Source organism: Oryctolagus cuniculus, chromosome 9, assembly GCF_051225735.1.
Source record: "Oryctolagus cuniculus isolate XC-2025 breed Fujian yellow rabbit chromosome 9, ASM5122573v1, whole genome shotgun sequence".
Lineage (NCBI taxonomy): Eukaryota > Metazoa > Chordata > Mammalia > Lagomorpha > Leporidae > Oryctolagus > Oryctolagus cuniculus.
In genome coordinates, this window is record NC_142875.1 from 40,090,599 (window position 1) to 40,112,906 (window position 22,308).

General features: G+C 43.7%; 2 protein-coding genes across 5 annotated transcripts in view; one reads left to right on the forward strand and one right to left on the reverse strand.

Moving 5' to 3' along the window:
* BORA (BORA aurora kinase A activator) overlaps positions 1-3,725 on the reverse strand; it is a 28,111-nt gene extending 24,386 nt beyond the window's left edge. For 2 of the 4 annotated variants that reach the window (XM_008260051.5, XM_008260047.5), the window contains exons 1-2: positions 3,456-3,725; positions 2,422-2,589 (exon numbers count right to left, since the gene is read on the reverse strand). In XM_008260051.5, coding sequence (XP_008258273.3) covers positions 2,422-2,589; positions 3,456-3,488 — 201 coding nt within the window. In that variant the 5' untranslated portion in view covers positions 3,489-3,725. Of the gene's footprint in view, positions 1-2,421; positions 2,590-3,451 lie in introns of all 4 variants that reach the window. The other 2 variants (XM_070048729.2, XM_008260050.5) reach the window with 2 other exon arrangements.
* A 105-nt stretch (positions 3,726-3,830) lies between these two features.
* Positions 3,831-22,131, forward strand: MZT1 (mitotic spindle organizing protein 1). Its single transcript, XM_008260052.5, has 3 exons — positions 3,831-3,951; positions 14,213-14,358; positions 19,992-22,131. Exons 1-3 carry the CDS (start codon positions 3,873-3,875, stop codon positions 20,013-20,015), a joined length of 249 nt encoding a protein of 82 aa, XP_008258274.1. The 5' UTR covers positions 3,831-3,872; the 3' UTR covers positions 20,016-22,131.
* The last annotated feature ends 177 nt before the right edge of the window (positions 22,132-22,308 follow it).

Below are 22,308 nucleotides of genomic sequence, written 5' to 3' on the forward strand. Positions count from 1 at the left end.
TGATGAAGGCTTCTCTAATCTCCAGTGGAGCACTTTCCCCTCCATATCACCCTTGTGCTAGCCATGAATCATCCATATGACTTTGTTCTGAAATTGCCCATTTAGTTTGTCCTATCTCATTACAGTAGGGATTGGTTTTTTTAAAACAGCCTGCAGGGGCCAGTGCTGTGGCATAGCAGGTTAATGCCCTGGCCTGAAGCACCAGCATCCTACATGGGCATTGGTTCTCAACCTGGCTGCTCCTCTTCTGATCCAGCTCTCTGCTATGGCCTGGGAAAGCAGTACGAGATGGCCCAAGTCCTTGGGCCCCTGCACCCAGGTGGGAGACCCGGAAGAAGCTCCTGGCTTCAGATCAGCACAGCTCCGGCCACTGTGGCCAGCTGGGGAGTGAACCATCAGATGGAAGACCTCTCTCTCTCTCTCTCCTCTCTCTGTGTAACTCTTTCAAATAAATAATAAAAATTAATCTTAAAAAAAAAAAAAACAGCCTGCAAGCTGAACAATGGTTTCTGACATTCTTTAATCTGAAAAAAACCTAACAATATTGTTTCATGACACATTAAAATGAAATGGGATTCAAATTGCAGTGTTCACAGATGCAGTTTTATTTTAATAACAGCCACATTCATTTGCTCACACGTGCTTAAGGCTGCTTTTGCGATACAAAGCAGGAGTAGTTGTAACAGAATCAGATATTACCTATCTAGCTTCAGCCAGAAGTTTTCTGACCCTTGCAAAAAAGTATAAGCTACTTGAGTGTTTGCACCCCTGCGTTTAGCAGTAATCAGACACATGGCATACTCAAATGTTTGCTGAACAAATAAAAACAGATTATTAGATGACCCAGTTCCTATCTTTTTATTTTTTATATTTTTTTATTTTTTTTTGACAGGCAGAGTTAGACAGTGAGAGAGAGAGACAGAGAGAAAGGTCTTCCTTCCGTTGGTTCACTCCCCAAATGGCCGCAACAGCCAGAGCTATGCCGATCCGAAACCAGGAGCCAGGTGCTTCTCCTGGTCTCCCATGTGGGTGCAGGGCCCAAGCACTTGGGCCATCCTCCACTGCACTCCCAGGCCACAGCAGGGAGCTGGACTGGAAGAGGAGCAACCGGGACAGAACCTGGCACCCCAACCAGGACTAGAACCCGGAATGCCGGCGCCGCAGGTGGAGGATTAGCCTAGTGAGCCGCAGCGCCGGCCCCAGTTCCTATCTTAATATGGTATTAGTAGATACATCATGAATTACGGTATATAGCTACACTTTAAATTGTAGGAAGCTAACATATGCTATCTCTCTGAATTAAAAAAGGGAGGCAAGTAATAACTTTAAAGAAATTTTCTAGTTAAATTACTGACCAATTACTAGATTTTAATGAACACTCTATAATTATAAAAGCAAACTGGGGAACAAGTGTTTAGCCTAACGTTAAGACACTCAGGTAGAGTTCCGGCGCCGCAGTTCACTAGGCTAATCCTCCACCTTGCGGCACCAGCACACCGGGTTCTAGTCCCGGTCGGGGCGCTGGATTCTGTCCCGGTTGCCCCTCTTCCAGTCCAGCTCTCTGCTGTGGCCAGGGAGTGCAGTGGAGGATGGCCCAAGTGCTTGGGCCCTGCACCCGCATGGGAAACCAGGAGAAGCACCTGGCTCCTGCCATAGGATCAGCGTGGTGCGCCGGCCGCGGCGGCCATTGGAGGGTGAACCAATGGCAAAGGAAGACCTTTCTCTCTGTCTCTCTCTCACTGTCCACTCTGCCTGTCAAAAAAAAAAAAAAAAAAAAAAAAAGACACTCAGGTAGAAAGCAGTGAAGATGACCTGAGTGCTTGGGCCCCTGCACCCACGTGGGAGACCTGGAAGAAGTTCCTTGCTCCTGGCTTTGGATTGGCTCAGCTCCAGCTCTGGCCATTGCAGCCAGTTGAGGAGTGAACCAGCAGACGGAAGACCTTTCTCTGTCTCTCCCTCTCGCTTTAACTCTGCCTCTCAAATAAATAAATAAAATCTATTAAAAAGTAAAATAAAAAGACACCCTTGTTGCACACTGGAGTGCCTGGGTTTGATTCCTGGGTCTGCCTCTTGACTTCAGCTGTCTGACGATACACACTGTGGGAGGCAGCATTGATGGCTCAAGTAACTGGGTTCCTACCTCTCAGCCAGGAGACATGGATTGTCTTCCTGACTTCCAGCTTCAGCCTCAGCCCAGCCCTCACCCTGGACTTCCCAGATGAACTATTAGATGGAATCTCTCGCCCTGCCTGCCTCTCAAGCCACCAACAAAATTTTTGCACACTGCAGCCATTTATATATATATATATATATATTCTGTGATATAGTCCCCCTTTACCTTATAAAGATATTTACATCTACAATTATTTGTAGCTGTTAACACTTAAAATTAGTAGTAAAGATTAGCCAAGAATAACTCACTGGCAATTTTGCTGATTTAAAAACAGAAGGACTGGCGAGAGTTTGCTCATGGAGATTACAATAATCACTAGGACTTTCAAAAGGATTTAAAACAGGGATCCTCCCTGGAGTTTCTGGTGATATTTGCATCTTTAATTCTTTGACTTCTCCCATAGCCTGCAGCGAAAACTAAAAAACAAAATCAGAAACATCCGTATCAAAACTATACAGTTTCACAGACAGCGACTATGACAAAATGTACTGAACAATCACATTTCATGGAAAGGATTAACTCCAAACCTAACTCTCTTGGGGCTATCTTATAGCTTACCCTCTCTCCTCCCCACCCCACCCCAAAAAAAGCATTACTTAAACATTTCCTAGAGTGCTCCTCCAATAACCCGGGAAGCCAGACTGCCACCATTCTGCAGCAGAATTAAGCTTAGAGAAGTTAAGAGGCTTCTAAGTAGCAGTCAATCAAATAGGAATGAATTCAGGCCTGCCTTCGAGGCGACTAAACGTTCCAGCAGGGAAAAATATCTTCCCTTCTGCCTACAGCTTCTCATCCATTCCTTCAAGATTCGCCACAGGCCGATACTCCAGCCACTCTGGGCCGAACTCCAGTGCTTTGTGGGCCAGCGAGCAGATGAGGAAGCCAGCGCGCGGGCGCCTTCTTCGCACAGGAGACCTTGGCCAGCCAAGTCCGACTGACGGGGGCCTCTCCGCAAACCTCCCGCTCCCGTCGCCAAGACCCTCCCGAGAGAGACAGCGAGGCCGCACGGCTTCCAGTTCAAAGGGCTCCATCTCCAGAAAAGCCAGCATCCCGCCTCTGCAAGGGCGAAGTGCAGCCGGCTTCCTCGGGTGAGCAGCGGGGAGGACGTGTCACGGCCCCGGGCCCACGCGATCGCTCTGTCTGCGCAACCCCTCTGGGCAAGACCCCACTCCCTCGCTGCTCCCGTCCCCACCCCGGGGCGAGCGGGCAGGCAGGCCTGAAGCCGAGAAAAGCAAGCTCTCCAGTCAAGAAAGGAGGGAAGCAGAGGAAAGAACTTACGCACTGGCGCGTGGGAAAAGCAATCCCTCCACAACATCAACTCCAGGATGCTCCCAAGAGGGGGCCAGGCCAGCTCCCACGACAGCCGCAGACTCTTTAACTCCCCGCTTCCGCGCTGTCTTAGGCCAACCAGCGCACGGGGCCTGACGACGACTGGCCAATGGCGTCGCACCGCCGTCCGCGAACCAGCCAATCACATCCAAGCCGCGAGGTAAATTCGAATGGCAACGCCTCGCCCCCCACATTCCGCGCAGAGGAACGAGGCTCCAAATTCAAATCCACGCAGCCGCACGCTGGCGGCGAGCGCGAGGGGCGGAGCCTGCCCGGCGTGAGCGGGCGACGCGCGGTGTGATTGCCCGGGAGAAAAGCAAGGCGCTCCAGTTCCGGGTCGGGCCCGCAGCCGCTTCCCTCGGCCTCTGCCATGGCGAGCAGTAGCGGCTCCGGGGCGGCGGGGGCGGCCGCGGCGGCGAATCTGAACGCAGTGAGGGAGACCATGGACGGTGAGTGTCCCTTGTGGCCTCTTTATCTGGCCGAGGCCCCCAGGCGGAGGACAGCCCGGGGAGGACTTGAGGTCGCCTTCCCGCCCCGACGGGCATCTTGGAAGATCCGGGAAAGCGATTCGCCGGGGCCGCAAGGCTGCTGCTGGTCCCGTCCCTGCAGAGTTGTCTCTCCGCTCCTGGGTCGTTGGTCGCGCGCGGCGTCCCGGCCCCGCACGCCAGTCCGTTGCTCGCGCGCCGCGCCCACTCCGCTTCCCGCGCGCGTCCAGTGTCTGCGGAACGCTTCGGATGGAAGTCTGTGCGGACGTGGGCCGCGTGTGCGTGGCCACCGCCGTGGCCCCTGCCCCTGGCACAGCAGGGACAGGCGCTGTTTAGATATCTGTTATTAGAGTCGCCCCCGTTGCGTGTCGGAGCGGGTGACGCGTGTCCGGATGCGGTGGGCGTCGTCGCGTGCACCCCGAGGCACGTGGCGGCCAAGCCTCCACGTGGGTGGTAGACCAAGTCACCTTGTACCCTCCAGTGTCGGCCCTTCCAGTATAAGCTCTCGGAGTGAGTTTGGACAAGCTGCTGCGACATCTTTAAGCGTGTTCTCACCACTCCGCCTCCCTCCCTCCCCGGGGCATGCAGGAAGCAGGGTTACTGTGATTATTTAAAGACAAAGCAGATAAAGGCATAGCGAGGATCGATTTGGGGGGAGGGGGATTAGATGTCAACCCGGTTGCAGCCTCCTTGCGTGAGAGGATTTGAGTGCTGTTAAATAGTCCTAGGTCCTGTTTGCAGTCTGCCACGGTATTTTCCATCTCTGTTAAAAAGAGACCGCTGTGGAATCCTCACTAGGGAGTGTCAGGCTTCCTACAATGTTTTGTTCACCGGAAGTCCCACTTGCTATCTATCAGTCCCTGCATGTAAGAGTTTCTGATGAAGGCTTCTGACTTTTTGCACTGGCTGCTGCTTTCCTCTTCAAAGACTCACCTAACACTAGTGGAGACTTTGCATTCATTTCTTACTCATCCAGTATCTACTTTGCTGGTTTTCTGAGAATTTTCTTTTATGACACAGCATCCAGCCTATTTTTCATCCTCATTGATGTGTCATGGCATACCAATTTTATAAATGAATTTAGATTTATGTACATGAGGATTTCTGTATAAGTAATATTATCTTGTATGTTTCCTTGGAAGTCAGTGTTTCTATTTTTTTTTAAAGATTTATTTATTTATTTGAAAGTCAGAGTTAGAGAGAGAGAGAGAGGTCTTCCAGGCGATAGTTCACTCCCCAACGCCAATCCGAAGCCAGGAGCCAGGAGCTTCTTCCAGGTCTCCCACGGAGGTGCAGAGGCCCAAGGACTTGGGCCATCTTGTACTGCTTTCCCAGGCCATAGCAGAGAGCTGGATCGGAAGTGGAGCAGCCGGGACTTGAGCCGGCACCCATATGGGATAACCTGTGCCACAGTGCCTGCAGGAGTGTTTCCATTTTTAACAGGATGGAGAGGCTGAGGCCTTGGGTCCAGCCTGTCTTCTCTGTTAGCTGTCCTTGAGTTCCTTATTTATATTGCTGTAGGATCCCAAAGGCTTCAGTGTAGTACTACTTTATACTTAATCAGAGAGTGAATTTAAGGAATGCATCATACAGAGCCGAGGTTAAGAGAGTTCACAGTGTATTCACCTCATTTGACCTGCCCTGCAAGGCCCTGTCAGCAGAGTAAATCCAATCCAGTTATTCATTAAGTCTTTCCAATTTTTCACTCATCTCAGATTTGACCACTTGTCTTAATCTCTCCTATCACTAGTCTTTCACCAACATTATAATAACTGGACTTCCTTGCCTCAGGTGCTCTGCCATTTTCCAAATCCCGTTACATATTCAGGCAGTTTTTTTTAAATGCTGATCTGATCTTCGTATATTCCCCATTTTATTATTTTCCAGTGACTTCCCTCAATTTTTTTTTTTAAGATTTATCTATTTATTTGAAAGTCAGAGTTATACAGAGAGAGGAGAGGCAGAGGCAGAGAGAGAAGTCTTCCATCTGCTGGTTCATTCCCCAGTTGGGCGCAGCAGCCAGAGCTGCGCTGATCTGAAGCCAGGAGCCAGAAGCTTCTTCCGGGTCTCACATACAGGTGCAGGGGCCCGAGGACTTGGGCCATCGCGTACTGCTTTCCCAGGCCACAGCAGAGAACTGGATCAAAAGTAGAGCAGCTGGAACTCGAACTGGTGCCAATATGGGATGCTGGCACGGCAGGCAGCGGTTTTACCTGCTATGCCACAGCGCTGCCCTCCACCCCACCCAATTTCTTTTTTAAAAATAGTTAAAACATTTATTTTTTTATTTGAAAGTCAGAGAGAGAGAGATGGCAGGGCTGGACCAGGCCAGGCCAAAGCCCATAAGCTGGGAATTCCATCTGGGTCTCTGGGTCTCCTGTATGGGAGGCAGAGACCCAAGTACTTGAGCCATCATCTGCTTTCCCTGGCACGTGAACGGGGAGCAGTGGAGAACTCCAGTACGAGAAGCCTTCTTTGCAAAATGCAGCTTAACCTGTGTCAAAACACCAGCCCTGCTAAGATCTTTAATAGGGCCTCAGTGGATTTGCGTTTTACACCCATCCTCTGCCTTACTTAGATTACTTTCACATTAGCCATGTAAGTCTATGAACTTAGCAGCTTCTCTCTAGTGGAGGAGGCGTTGCACAAGCTGTCTTCGCTACCACTCTTCACCCTGCCTCTGCATTGGTCTGATTGATTTCTTCTTGCCCTTTAAGTCGAGACTTAAGTGTCATGTCTTCAGACAAGTCTGCTAAATATTGTACACTTCCAAACTTGGTAAGATGCCCTTGTAATTTGTTTCAGAAGCACACTATTCCGTTCTTTTATTTGTCATAGTTGGAATTGATTTTAATATATGCTGCCTCCTAGACTGCGGTATCTGTGACACCTCAGATAATTTGTTTTGTTTACAGTTGTAATTCCAGTAGTAGAATTATAGGCACAATATATACATGGGTACCAAGTACACAGTAGGCACTAAAGAGATAGTGTTGATTATAGACAGTTTGTAAAGATAGGAAGTAAAGATTGTTGTCAGTTTAAAAGAAAGCTTAGGGGCTGGCACTGTGGCACAGTGGGTTAACACCCTGGCCTGAAGCACTGGCATCCCATATGGGTGCCGGTTCGAAACCCAGCTGCTCCACTTACTGTCCAGCTGGTTTACATCCTGGCTGCTCCACTTCCGATCCAGCTCTCTGCTATGGCCCGGGATAGCAGTAGAGGATGGTCCAAGTCCTTGGGCCCCTGCACCCACGCTGGAGACCCAGAGGAGGCTCCTGGATCCTGGCTTCGGATTGGCTATCTCCAGCCGTTGCAGCCAATTGGGGAGTGAATCATCAGATGGAAGACTTCTCTCTCTCTCTCTCTCTCTCTCTCTCTGCCTCTCCTCTCTATGTAACTCTTTCAAATAAATAAATAAATCTTAAAAAAAAAAAAAGTGTAGGGATTAGATATTTAGCCTAGCCCTTAAGATACCAAAATCCTGCATTAGAGACTGGATTTGAGTTCCCACCCCAGCCGCTGACTAGTTTTCCACAAATGCAGACTGGGAGGCAGTGGTGTCACCCATGTGAAAGATCTAGAATGGAGTCCCAGCTCTGATCCCAGCATAGCCTCACCCCAGCCATTGCCAGGCATTTGGAGAGTGAATTGGTAGGTGGAATTGTGCCCTCTCTCTCTTCCTCTCGAATTAACACACACTACTACTTTAAAAATGTTAAAGAAAGCTTAAAGGAAGAAATACTAGGACTGAGGTAGACCTGAAAGACAGCATCCAGGGAAAGAGGAAGAGGACAAGCAGAGGAGAAAAGCATGAGTGAAGGGCAGTGACATCAGGCACGAGTGTGACATTTATAGGTAGCGGTCTACCAAGGAGAGAACAAGTGAGAGAACAAGGAGAGATTGTCAGGAAGAGTTGGTGGCAATGGTGATAACGATAGAATTGGAATAGGGTCATAGTACATGTTCCAGCTTTTAGTTGCTGTGTGATGAAATTACCCAAACCTAGTAACATTAAGCAACAGAAGTTTCGTATCTCATAGTTTTGGGTGCTGATCTGGCTCATCTAGGTGGGTGTTACTGAGTCCCTCATGTATTCTATTTAGATACTCTCTGTCTGGAGTCATCTCAGGGCTTTCTTATTCACATAGCTGCTTGTTGATGTTGATGTTGGTAGACTGAAGAGCCACATTTGGTGGCTGGGTTCGAGATATGGAATAACAATGGAGAGCCAGAAGGAAACTACATTATCCTCTTGTAGTTGTTGGGGTAGGGAGATAGAACACTCATCTACAGGCTGGTTCACTCCCTAAATACCCCAACCACTGGGGCTGTGCTGGGACCACAGTCTAGACCTCCTGAGTTCTGTAGGAATCCAGTTCCTTGAGCCATCACTGTTGCCTCCTAGGGTCTGCATTAGCAGGAAATCGGGGTGAGGCACTATAGCCAGATATTGAACCTAGGCACTCTGATAAGGAAGGTGTACTAGACAGTGTGCCCACTCCTACATTGCCTTTTTTATTTTTTTTTAAGAGTTACAGAGAGGTAGAGACAGAGAGAGAGGTCTTCCACCCACTGGTTCACTCCCCAGATGGCTGCAGCGGCTGGAGCTGCGCTGGTCTGAAGCCAGGAGCCAGGAACTTTTGTTCTCCCACGTGGGTACAGGTGCCCAAGGACTTGGGCCATCTTCTGCTTTCCCAGGCCAAAGCAGAGAGCTGGATTGGAAGAGGAGCAGCTGGGACTAAAACCTGTGTCCATATGGGATGCCGGCACTTCAGGCTAGGGCTTTAACCTGCTGCACCACAGCGCGGGCCCCCATTGCCTCTTTTAACCCAGCATTGGAAGTTGATACAGTGTCACTCAGGTGAGGACTTTGAAGTCAGCAATAGGCTCCCAACATACCTGGACTTACTTGCTCTGTAAACCAAGAATGCAAGGCTGTGCATCCAGTGCTCTTTCCTTAGGCTGTTTCTCAGACTTCTGGTAACATATTCCCAGTGAGAGCTGGTTTGCTAACCCCTTCCTGTAAAAGTAAGGATTTTCCAAGGTCACTGTTCTTTAGATGCAGTTAGGAAGTCTGTCAAAGTAACGCATTACTTCAAAGGAGAGAAGAGCTATGTGATCATTTCAGTCATTGATGAAAAGCTGTTAGTATCATTTTTTTCAAGTACAGGTTAGCAATATGAAACCAACATCATTATTAATGTATTCCAGATCACTTTTTTTCAAATACTGATTTTTAAGGCTTTGCCAAATAGCAGAGGATAAGGAAAAAATTATTAATAAAGAGACGAAACTTATTTGTAGGGGAAATAATCATCTGATTAAAAAATACAAGTCAGTCAACTAAAAAACTATTAGACGTAGCCGGCGCCGTGGCTCAATAGGCTAATCCTCCACCTTGCGGCGCCGGCACACCGGGTTCTAGTCCCGGTTGGGGCGCCGGATTCTGTCCCGGTTGCCCCTCTTCCAGGCCAGCTCTCTGCTATGGCCAGGGAGTGCAGTGGAGGATGGCCCAGGTGCTTGGGCCCTGCACCCCATGGGAGACCAGGAAAAGCACCTGGCTCCTGGCTCCTGCCAGGATCAGCGCGGTGCGCCGGCTGCAGCGGCGGCCATTGGAGGGTGAACCAACGGCAAAAAGGAAGACCTTTCTCTCTCTGTCTCTCTCTCTCACTGTCCACTCTGCCTGTCAAAAAAAAAACAAAAAAAAAAAAAAAAAAAAACTATTAGACGTATCAGCAGTAACTACTTAGAATGTGCAAGCAGGAAGTGGAACCCATGTACAAAAAGTTAAAGAAAATTAATATTAAATAAGGCAGATTGAGCACTTGCTGAAGCTTTTTGATCCAATCATATAAGAATTATTGGAAATAATAAGAAAGTATTGGTTATTATCAATATGGCCATATTCAGAAAGCAAAAGGGGAGTCTCTATTGATTAGAGAGTGGTTTCCCCAACGGGAACCACAGCAGGAGAGTGGAAAGAGAAGCTGATGAAACATGCTGCCTTGCCCGAGTGAAGCTGGAGTCAGAGATGACCCATCTGCTGTGGTCAGGGGTGGAGTGGCATCTGCCATGTGTCTTCTGGGTCCAGAGCTAAGATGCTTCTCTGAGGCCTAACCCAGGGTGCTGAGAACGGGGTGAGGAATACTGTCCAATAACATGTTCCCAATTTATGACATCTGAGAGAAATCCTCTATGGAAGGTAAGCTTTATCCAAGAATCACAAAGCACCTAAGGTAGATTTTTTAAAGAAGGTAAATAACTGAAATAGAAAATTAAGTAGATTTTGGGGTGGGCAAGAAAGAAAAGTAGTAGTGGTAGCTAGTAACTCATAGTGCTGCATGTGCCAGGCACCATTCTTAAATATATCCTTTAATCCGCACATCAGTTGCATAAAATAAGTACTATTATCTCCATTTTGTAGAATCATGAATTAAAGTTACAGTAAGTTTAACTTGCACAGTAAATAAGAAAGCTGAATTTGACCCCAGCTTGTCTGGCTCTGGAGATTACCCACTTAGCCCTACTATTTTGCTGCTTGCTTATTCTTCCAAAAATAGATATAAGAGAAAAATCTCAAAAACAGTTTTAATAATATAGCCTTAACTAGATAAAGGCTTGAGAGCCAGCCATGAAGTAGGGATGGGTTATAAATAGGCATTTATTTATGAAACAGGAAAAAGTGATTATGAGGAGAGGATGTTAGGAAGGAATTAGAAATCCAGAACAAATTCAGAATAAATTCAGCAGATACAAATGAAGAGCAAAGTGTTCAGTAAACTGGAATTTTAAAACTGAAGAAATGAGACTGGCGCCGCGGCTCAATAGGCTAATCCTCCACCTTGTGGCACCGGCACACCGGGTTCTAGTCCCGGTTGGGGCACTGGATTCTGTCCCGGTTGCCCCTCTTCCAGGCCAGCTCTCTGCTGTGGCCCAGGAGCGCAGTGGAGGATGGCCCAAGTGCTTGGGCCCTGCACCTGCATGGGAGACCAGGAGAAGCACCTGGCTCCCGGCTTCGGATCAGCGCGGTGCGCTGGCCACAGCGGCCATTGGAGGGTGAACCAACAGTAAAGGAAGACCTTTCTCTCTGTCTCTCTCTCTGTGTCCACTCTGCCTGTCCAAAAAAAAAAAAAAAAAAACCTGAAGAAATGAAAATGTCAGCTGTCAGACAAGCCAGATTGACAGGGACAGAGGTTGCTCTCTGACTTGAAGCAACCAATAAAACCCAGGTAAAACATACAGACAATGGCACTCAGGACACTGCACATCAGGCGTCAAAGGACAATAATCCCTGAGACAGGGCACAGTGGAGCAAGCTGTGTGGTCATAGAGCTTGCTGCCCTCAGAGTTTCAGACTGCAGTGTGGCTAGAGGTCCCTGGTGGGACTTAGTGGACGACCTGAAGTGCACACAAGGAAGTTACGAGGCCAGGGAGACCGAGGCAGGTAGAGTTTGTAGTGTACCTGAAAGAAGACAGCTGTACAGAGAATTCTGGAGATCTGTAGAAGAGTCCCGCCACGAATATTCAGCACAGTATTGATTAGCATGTATATGAGAAAAGTACCCAGAAAGCTGGGTGAAGAACCCTCCCAGAGGATTAGAAAGAACAGTACACCATGCTCAGAAAGGGTAGAGAATAGTGCCAGTATCTACCAGCCAGAATGAAAAATAGATAATTCACCAGATATTGGTAGACTTCTCAGAAGTGTCCTGCCTCAGTAGTGGGAAGCAATTTACTCCACACTAGACAGGATTTTGGTTCTGCCTAATAAATCTGAAAAATAAGACCCCAAAAGAATTGAACTGTTCACAGATAAAGTATCTTTTAGCTCAAAAATATATACAGAATATAAAAATGTCTGGGACAGGTGTTTTGGCACAATGGGTAAAGCCACAGCTTGGTTCCCACAACCTGTTTTGGAGTGACTGGTTCAAGTCCTGGCTACTTAGAGCTTCCCATCCAGCTTCCTCTTAATGCACCTGGGAGACAGAAGATCATGACCCAAGTTCTTGGGTTCTTGCCATTTGGTGGGGAAGACCCAGATGAAGTTCCTGATTCCTGGCTTCAACCTGGCCTGACCTTGAAAGTTGCAGGCATTTGGGAGTAAACCGTGGATGTAAGATCTATCTAATCCATTTTAAAAAGAAATACAAAAATGCCTAGCACCCAACCAAATAAAATGAACACCACCTGGCATCTAATTGAAGATTACCAGATATGCAAAGCAGTTAAAAAAGTGGCCTGTGATGAGGAGAAAAAATGTCAATCAGTTGAAACAGACCCAGAGATAACACAGATGGTAGAATTAGACAAGAGCATTGGAACTGTACTCTTTGTATTCAGAAAGTATAGTATGAGCATGGAAGACAAAACATGTATTTTAAAGACTTAAATTGAACTCCGAGATGAAAGTGAATGTCTAATGTGGAAAAGTAGAATGAGTCCAAATCATGAACATTATGAATAACAGAAAAATTTTCAGAAGGACTTAGTTAATGAAAGACAAAATAAATACTGTTAACTTGTCTGTTCTTCAAAAATAATATGGTTTTCATGCAGTTAAAATCAGAATCCAAATCACATTTGTGTTGTTTGTGGATTGATGGAAGATTCTAAGTTCACCCAGAGAATAAAAGGGTTTATATAAATGAATAGTAGCAAAGGAATCTAACCTCTTGCATGTAATATAAAATTAGTGTGAGGTTTATCTACTATGTGATAAATCTAACATCTCAGTTGAGTGGTTAAAAGGTCATTCAATAAATTATATTGGGGCACCTGACTTATTTCTGGGAGGAAAAATTAGGTCCTACTTTCTGTCCAAACTCAAGGAAATTAAAATGTGTTTATGGAGTAGGAGGGAGGAAATAAACTTTCAGGAGCTGGAAGAGAATTCTGGTAAGTATGATCTTTATGTAGGTAGCAACTTAATAAGCATAATGTCAAGGGAAAAATATAGGAAACAATAGATAACGTGTTGACAATGGACTTAAAACATTCTTAATACATTCTGGGAAACAGCAACCGTAAGACAAAGTCCAGTGGAATTAACATATTTACACCCTGTAATGGAAGGGAAGGGATTCTTGAAAAAAATCGCTTTGGACTCATAGTTTCTTTTCTTTTCTTTTTTTTTCTTTTTCTTTTTTTTTTTTTTTGACAGAGTGGACAGTGAGAGAGAGAAACAGAGAGAAAGGTCTTCCTTTGCTCCTTTGCTGTTGGTTCACCCTCCAATGGCCGCTGCGGCTGGCACACACGCCTTTCTGAAGGCAGGAGCCAGGTGCTTCTCCTGGTCTCCCATGGGGTGCAGGACCTAAGCACTTGGGCCATCCTCCACTGCACTCCCTGGCCACAGCAGAGAGCTGGCCTGGAAGAGGAGCAACCGGGACAGAATCCGGCACCCCGACCGGGACTAGAACCCGGTGTGCCGGTGCCGCAAGGCGGAGGATTAGCCTAGTGAGCCGCAGCGCCAGCCCCTAGTTTCTCTATGCTAGTGCTGCTTGCATCAAAGATAGATAATTTTTATAAACCACATAATGTGTCGTGCTATAAAAATGAAGTTAGAAAATACAAGCTTTCATTTTTATTATTAGACTCCGATAAATAGTGATATTGTTGTAGAAATTTCTAAGCTCTCTTGAATCCTAAATTATGTATTTTATGGGCTGACTCTGTGGCTACCTGCAGTGCTAGAATTCTATATGGGTGCTGGTTCAAGTCCTGGCTGCTCCACTGCTGATCGAGCTCCCTGCTAATGCACCTGGGAAAGCAGCAGAAGATGGCCAAAGTGCTTGGGCCCCTGCACCCACCCACATGGGTGACTCAGATGAAGCTCTTTGCTCCTGGCTTCCGTCTGGCCCAGCCCTGGCTGTTGCAGCCATTTGGGGAGTGAAACAGTGATAGAAGACTTCTGTTTCTGCCTCTGCATCTCTCCCTCTCTGTAACTCCGCCTTTCAAACAAAAAGCTTTTTTTAAAGAAAAAAAGGGCATTTTACTGGCTGAGTAGTTCTTCTTACAATAGATCCAAATCTATTTTTTTTTTAAATATTATTTGAATAAGGGAGACATGAGAGCTTCCTAACTCTTAAATAATAGACTGCCTAAGTGTGGTATTCCATAAAACAGGAATTTTTAAAGCTAGTTAAGGGGACAATAGTATTACGTGATTTTATATATTTTAAAATATAAAGTTTTAAAAAATGCTTTCTTAATTGTTTTTCAGTTCTGCTTGAGATTTCAAGAATTTTGAATACTGGCTTAGATATGGAAACACTGTCTATATGTGTGCGGCTTTGTGAACAAGGAATTAATCCAGAAGCTTTATCATCGGTTATTAAGGAGCTTCGCAAGGCTACTGAAGCACTAAAGGTTAGAGATTTGTTTAATTCTAAGACATGGTACTTTTGATTAGAAAATAATTGATGATGAAGTTATATGGAAGATCTTAGTTGAGCGATGCTCAACTAATTTCCAGCACCATCAGGACAAATTCTAAAAGCTGAACTTAATATTTTACAGGCCATATTATCTTTTCTTTTTTAAGAAAGCTTTTATTTAATGAATATAAATTTCATAGGTACAGCTTTAGGAATATAGCAGCTCTTCGTCCCATACCCACCTTCCCACCCCTACTCCCTCTTCCCATCCTATTCTTCATTAAGGTTCGTTTTTAATTAACTTTATATACAGAAGACCAACTCTATACTAAGTAAAGATTTCAGCAATTTGCACCACACACACACACACACAAAGTATAAAGTACTGTTTGAAAACAGCTTTTACAGTTAATTCTCACAGTACAACTCATTAAGGACAGAGGTCCTACATGGGGAGCAAGTACACAGTGATTCCTCTTGTTGATTTAACAATTAACGCTCCTATTTAGGCCATATATCAAAAGTCTTTATCTGTGTTTAGAATTTTCCTTCGTGTTGAGTAGAATTGTGTCTGCCTTTAAAAATATTCCTGGCCTAAATCCTGGTATAGGTGAAAATGATCTCATTTAGGAGTAATGTCTTTGCAGAAGCAGTCAAGTTGAGATGTCCTGTGCTAGATTAGGGTAGGTCTGATCCAATAATTGGGTGTCCTTATAGACCTAGGGAAATCTGGGTGCAGATATACAGAGACAGTACCATGGGAAGACACAGCAGGTTGAAGGCTGTGTGACAATGGAGACAGAATTAGAAGTGAATGAATGTACAAATATACAAGCCAAGAAAAGCAAGGTTTTTTTTTTTTGTTTGTTTGTTTGTTTTTGTTTGTTTGTTTGTTTGTTTGGCAGCCACCAGAAGCTAGGAAGAGGGAAGGAAGGATCCCCATCTGGAGCCTCCAGAGATTATGGTCTAGCTGACACCTTGATTGTGGACCTCTGGATTCAGAACTGTAGAAGAATAGATTTGTATTTTATACCACCCAGTTTATAGAACTTTGTTATGGCAACCTTCAAAGTGTCATATCAGTTTTAGTAGAGGGAAGTGGGGTGCTGTTAAATAATTTAAAACATGGAAATGGCTTTGGGATTGGGTAATGGATAGATTGGAAAAAGAAGAACCAGCTGGAAAAATTTTAGCTGGTGGCTTCAGATAGCTTAACCCACGGTGTCACAGTGCAAGTCCCAATACATTCTCATGAATGTTTTCCTGACTAAACATGAATCTCAAATATGTAGCATATTTGAACTGTATCTAAAATCTTTGTTATAACATTCACTTTTACTGGATTCTTTTTTTTTTTTCCTAAAGATTTATTGTATGTATTTGAAAGTTAGAGATACACAGAGAGAGAGGGAGGGAGAGGGTGAGGGTCTTCCATCCTCTGGTTCACTCCCCAATTGGCTGCATTGGCCAGAGCTGCGCCAATCTGAAGCCAGGAGCCAGAAGATTCTTCCAGGTCTCCCATGCAGGTGCAGGAGCCCAAGCACTTGGGCCATCTTCTACTGCTTTCCCAAGCCATAGCAGAGAGTTGGATTGGAAGTGGAGCAGCTGGGTCTCGAACTGGTGCCCATATGGGATGCCGGCACTGCAGGCGGTGGCTTTACCCGCTACGCCACAGCGCCGGCTCCATTACTGCATTCTTGATTTAACATTGTGTCTACCAGGTTCACTTACATTGCATATAGCTGAAAAGCATTCCTTTTCACTGTAGTGTGTTCTGTTGTACAGATACACTGCAATTTACTTACCATCCCTACCATAAATAGATATTAAGTTATGTTATATTTTGTTGGGCTAATCCAGATAATGCTGATTTGAGCATTGTTATCCATGTCTGTTGCTGCATGTCTGCATGCATTTTTTTTTTAACTTCTATTTAATGAATATAGATTTCCAAAGTACAGCTTATGGACTACATTGGCTTCCCCCTCCCCCCCGCCATGACTTCCCTCCCACCTGCAACCCTCCCCTTTCCCACTCTCTCTCCCCTTCCATTCATATCAAGATTCATTTTCAATTTTCTATATATACAGAAGATCAGTTTAGTATACATTAAGTAAAGATTTCAACAGTTTGCACCCACATAGAAACATAAAGTGAAATATACTGTTTGAGTACTCATTATAGCATTAAATCTCAATGTACAGCACATTAAGGACAGAGATCCTACATGAGGAGTAAGTGCACAGTGACTCCTGTTGACACTCGTGTTTATGGCATCAGTAATCTCCCTATGCACCAGTCATGAGTTTCCAAGGCTATGGAAGCCTTTTGAGTTCTCTGACTCTTACCTTGTTTAGACAAGGTCATAGTCAAAGTGGAGGTTCTCTCCTCCCTTCAGAGAAAGGTACCTCCTTCTTTGAAGACCTGTTCTTTCCACTGGGATCTCACTCACAGAGATCTTTCATTTAGGTTTTTTTTTTTTTTTTTTTTTTTGCCAGAGTATCTTGGCTTTCCATGCCTGAAATACTCTCATGGGCATTTCAGCCAGATCCGAATGCCTTTAGGGCTGATTCTGAGGCCAGAGTGCTGTTTAGGACATCTGCCATTCTATGAGTCTGCTGTGTATCTCACTTCCCATGTTGGATCACCCTCCCCTTTATTTATTCTATCAGTTAGTATTAGCAGGTACTAGACTTGTTTATGTGATCCCTTTGACTCTTAGTCCTTTCATTATGATCAATTGTGAACTGAAATTGATCACTTGGACTAGTGAGATGGCATTGGTACATGCCACCTTGATGGGATTGAATTGTTAGGTGTGTATCTAGAAGTAAAATTGCTGAGTTGGGCCATCTTCTACTGCTTTCCCAGGCCAGCTGGACAGGAAGTAGAGCAGCCAGGCTGGGTGTTGAACCAGCGCCCATATAGGATGCCAGCACTTCAGGCCAGGGCGTTAACCTGCTGCGCCACAGCGCCGACCCCAAAAAAGAAAAAAAAAAAAAAAAATATATATATATATATATTCCAACAGTGGATTCATGGATTAAAAAATGTTATATATATATATATATATATAGTTCATCAATTTATTCATGGAATAAAAATTTGTTTACACATATACAACAAAAATTACATATATTTATGGGCTACTATGATATTTTAATACAATGTTTACTGATCAAGGCAGAGTAATAAACATTCTTGATTGACACTAAAAAAATTATTTATTTACTTGAGAGACATGGTTAAGAGACAGAGAAAGAGAGACAGAGAGGTCTTCCATTCACTGGTTCACTCCACAAATGGCTGCAAAGGCAAGAGCAGGGCCAATTCAAAGCCAGATTCTTCCAGGTCTCCCACGTGGATCAGAGACCCAAGCACTTTGGCCATCTTCCACTGCTTTCTCAGGTACATCAGCAGAGAGTTTGTTCAGAAGTGGAACAGCCGGGACTCGAACCAGCACCCATATGGGAAGGCAGCAGTACAGGTGGATGCTTAACCTACTATGCCATAGCACCAGCCCCCACTCATATTTCTAATGCAATTAAAACTTGCCTTATTCTATATTCAGAGCTCTTTTATGAAAATCTTCACCAATACTGGAAAAACTAGATAATGCAATATGGAATAAGGATGAAACTTTCTCTTCACAGAGCTAACCTTGTTTTTCTGTAGTATAGTCAAGTTCACAGACCTATTTCCCTAAAAAAGTTCCACTGATCTAAAACAGTTCTTACTTCTGTCAATCATTGTAAGTTCCTATATTAGCTTTAGCAACACTCTGCAGGCACACACCTGTTAGCTCCCTAGCCTCAATATCAGTATTGCCTAATTCAAAGAAGACTTGAAATTACATACACAAGTTTTTAAAAAGTCAAAGTAACAATCAAATGTGATTTTTCTTGTCCCATTCTATTTTCTTACTAATACTAGAGGTTTTCTGCCCATATACAATGAATAAAACATTTTCACTTCATCTAAGTAAGCATTACTATAGCATTCACATTATACAAATGTAGATCTTTCTATTTTCACACCTATATAGGTACCTAATGGGTAGCAGGCTCCCAAGGAGTTAGGCCATCTCTGCTGTTTTTCTGAGGCTATTAGCAGGGAGCTGGAATGGAAGTAGAGCAGCTGGCACAAGAACTGGTACCCATATGGGATGACAGCATCACAGGTGGTGACTTCACCATACCACAACGCTGGCCCCTGAAATTATTTATTGATGAAAGATGACAGTGGGATTTCTTCAGAATCATCTCGGAAAATATAGTTGTTAGGGGTAGGATGAAACAGGGTTAGCCAGATATTCACTAGTTCTCATTTGCTTTTTTTCCATCTATAGCATCAAAAGCCTTTTTCATTCTTAATACCCTTTTTGCACTATAATAAAGCAATAGACAATATAATATAATATAATATAACAATAGACAAACTAATGGAAACTATGGGAACAAAGGTTAATAGATTAATTTTTCAAGTGGCAGTACATTTTTACATCTACCCTTAACTTTATTTAAAATAATATGCCTGGGCTGGTGCTGTGGCATAGTGGGTAAAGCCACTGCATGCAGTGCTGGCATCCCATATGGACACTGATTTGAGTCCTGGCTGCTCCACTTCCAATCCAGCTCTCTGCTATGCCCTGGGAAATCAGTAGAAGATGGCCCAAGTCCTTTGGCCCCTGTACCCAGAAGAAGCTTCTGGGGAACCCAGAAGAAGCTCCTGGCTCCTGTCTTTGGATTGGGCTCAGCGCCAGCCATCACAGCCATTTGGGGATTGAACCAGTGGATGGAAGACCTCTCTGTAACTGCCTTTCAAATAAAATAAATAAATCTTTTTAAAAAATTACCCCTCCCCTCCAAAAATGATATAGCTGTTTTCTACTTTTGTTTTAGCAGTGAATTCAGAAGATAGTCCTGATATGCAGTAAAAAATGAAAATTACTGGAGTATCCACTATCCTGTTTGTTTAAAAAAAAATTGGAGGCAAGCATTTCAAGCCAGCAATAAATATGCCAGCTAGGATGCTTGCATTCTACATTGGAATGCCTAAGTTCTAGTCCTCCTGGCTCTGGCTCCCAGTTCTAGCTTTCTGCTAATGCACACCCTGGGAAGCAGGGTTCAAGTGGTTGGGCCCCTGCCACTTAGGTGGGAAACCTGGGTTGAGTTTCCATCTTGGACTCTGCTCCCTTGCAGGCATTTGGGGAGCAGACCAACAGATGGGGGATATCTCTTGAGTGCTCTTGTGGTTCTCTCTCTCTCCCTCTCTCCCTCCTCCCCCTCTCTCCCTCTCTCCCATTCTCCCTCTCCCCCTCTCCCCCTCTCCCCCTCTCCCCCTCTCCCTCTCTTCCTGTCTTTCCCTCTCTCTTCCCCTCTCCTTCTCTCCCTCTCTGCCTCTTCCACTCTCCCTCTCTGCCTCTCCCTCTTTTCCTCTCTCCCTCCTTCTCCTTCTTTCCCTCTCTCCCTCCTCCCCCCCCCCAAAAAAAAATAAAAAACTGTAAAAATGGTTTAGCTACATGGAGGAATAGTTGTTGATGACAGTGCAGTATTAACAAATTTATCTCCATGATGTCTCATTTTCTGTGGTTTTAATTTAATCAATCTTACTTTTTTGTTCTAGACTGCTGAAAACATGACAAGCTGACTTTGTGGAGAAGTCCTGATGAGATGTGTCAAGCTCTGCAAGAGGATTTGAGGATTGCATTGTAGTCAAGAATGAACAGTGAAATTATTGCATGCAGCAGTGTAGGAAAGTTTCCCTTTTTTAAAGAGTTATAAAACTATGGCTTTATAAATCAGTGGAAAGTAGCTTACAGGAAGAACCATCAGGTGTGTTTACATCTCATCTCATTCACTTTTTTAAACTACCCTAATGCTTTGGCATTGCAGTGTTCATATTTATGTATTCCTTATTTATAGCTCTGATAACTTTAATTTTCTAAGCAGTCTGTCTATCAGATGTGCACATCTGCTGTGCCTGGTTGAAGTATAGTGGAACCCATCAGTAGTGATGTGTAGTAGTTGACTTGTTGACATTTCCATTATAAACGTTAATTTTGAATTGTTTTTGTGTAATAACTGTGGATTTATGTTGTATTGGGCTGAAAGTTGACAGGATTTCAGCCACTATTTGAGAATTGTGATTTAAATTCATTATGTATATCAGAATCTTGTTTTTTTTTTTAAATCAGAGCATTGAAAACATTTATTGTAATCTGTTCTTTAGTAATACTTATTTTTTAAAACAGTTTTTGAGCAGATAATAATGTGAACAAGACCATTTTTGTATTGATTGGAAAATAAAATTTTTAGAAATTTAGATTTTAAAAATAATATTACTTAGCTTAGTAGTGCTTATAATTTGAATCATTTAACTCTAATGAGAATTTTAGTTAAGAATATTTTTCTTTCTAGATTTTAGACATAAATGAAGTTATCCTATAAATTAAGGCCTAAAAAAAAACTGTATAAAGCAAAACATAGCCAGCATGCAAAATTCCTTTTTACTTTTACTACATAAGAGTAATTGGAATGTTTACCGAATAGATCTTGAGTGGTTACTTAATAAATCACTAGATGGGTGATATATTTCAACAGATATTTAATGATTTCTGAAGATTAAAGATTTCTAGTCATTAAGTATAAAACTAATCAAATGTTCTGCATCAGGAGTTCTAAGTATTACATTCTAAAGTCATTTTGTGTCGTTATTTTTACCCTTAAAGTTTCAAGTTTTTTTTGTTTTTGTTTTTGTTTTTGTTTTTGACAGGCAAAGTGGACAGTGAGAGAGACAGAGAGAAAGGTCTTCCTTTTGCCATTGGTTCACCCTCCAATGGCCGCCGTGGCCTGCGCATTGCGCTGATCCAAAGGCAGGAGCCAGGTGCTTCTACTGGTCTCCCATGCGGGTGTAGGGCCCAAGCACTTGGGCCATCCTCCACTGCACTCCCGGGCCACAGCAGAGAGCTGGCCTGGAAGAGGGGCAACCGGGACAGAATCCGGCGCCCGGACTGGGACTAGAACCCGGTGTGCCGGCGCCGGCCTTCCCTTAAAGTTTTAACCAATGAAAGTGATAATTCAAAAGTGAATTTTAGGAAATTTATCATTGTGTTGGTTCTGTTCCTGTAACAGAATCTCAGTAGAAGTTTTTGCAAGACTAATATGGAGTGAATCTGATTCTATTGTTTCCCAAATTTTATATTTTGTTAAATACCATTTAAATGATAGTACAAGCATTCACTGTTACCATTTTCTGTTGTTCCAACAAGCTGATATGGATTTAAGAAAACTGTATTTAAATCGCAACTTTCTCTTAATGTAAGCCTTTGACCATTTTAACTTTTTAAATGCATAGCACTGAATGGTCTGTCATTGACAGAACAGTTTGGGAGACAGTAAGAACTTGTGACAAATCATTTGATTGATAATAAACACTGCAAATAACAACATGTTCTTATTTAAAAAATCAAAGAGAACACTTTTGTCCTACTCAAAAATTTGTATATATTTCTAGGCTGTAAGAATTGGTAGTTTTATTTATGACTTTGTAGATTAAGTTATTTATGTGTGAAATAATAGTGGGAAAATATATTGAGGGATTATGTTTACAGAGGACTTCTTTAATGTGTCACATTTCTTAAATGTAAATGTATTTTTAATGCATACTTAATATTTAAGAAACTGAGCAAAATTATGATACAATTGCAGTGTTGTGCATGTTGTCAATGACTAAAATAAAACCATTTTGGTGGTGTTGACATTTATTTCTGATTTAATATGTCTCTGTGAATTCAGTTGTTTCTACAGATAACCTGTAAGTATTTTTTTTAAAGAGCTCTTTTCTTTTTGTTATCATTTATTTTATTTTAAAGATTTATTTAATTATTTGAAAGTCAGAGTTACAGAGAGGCAGAGACAGAGAGAGAAAGAGACAGGTCTTC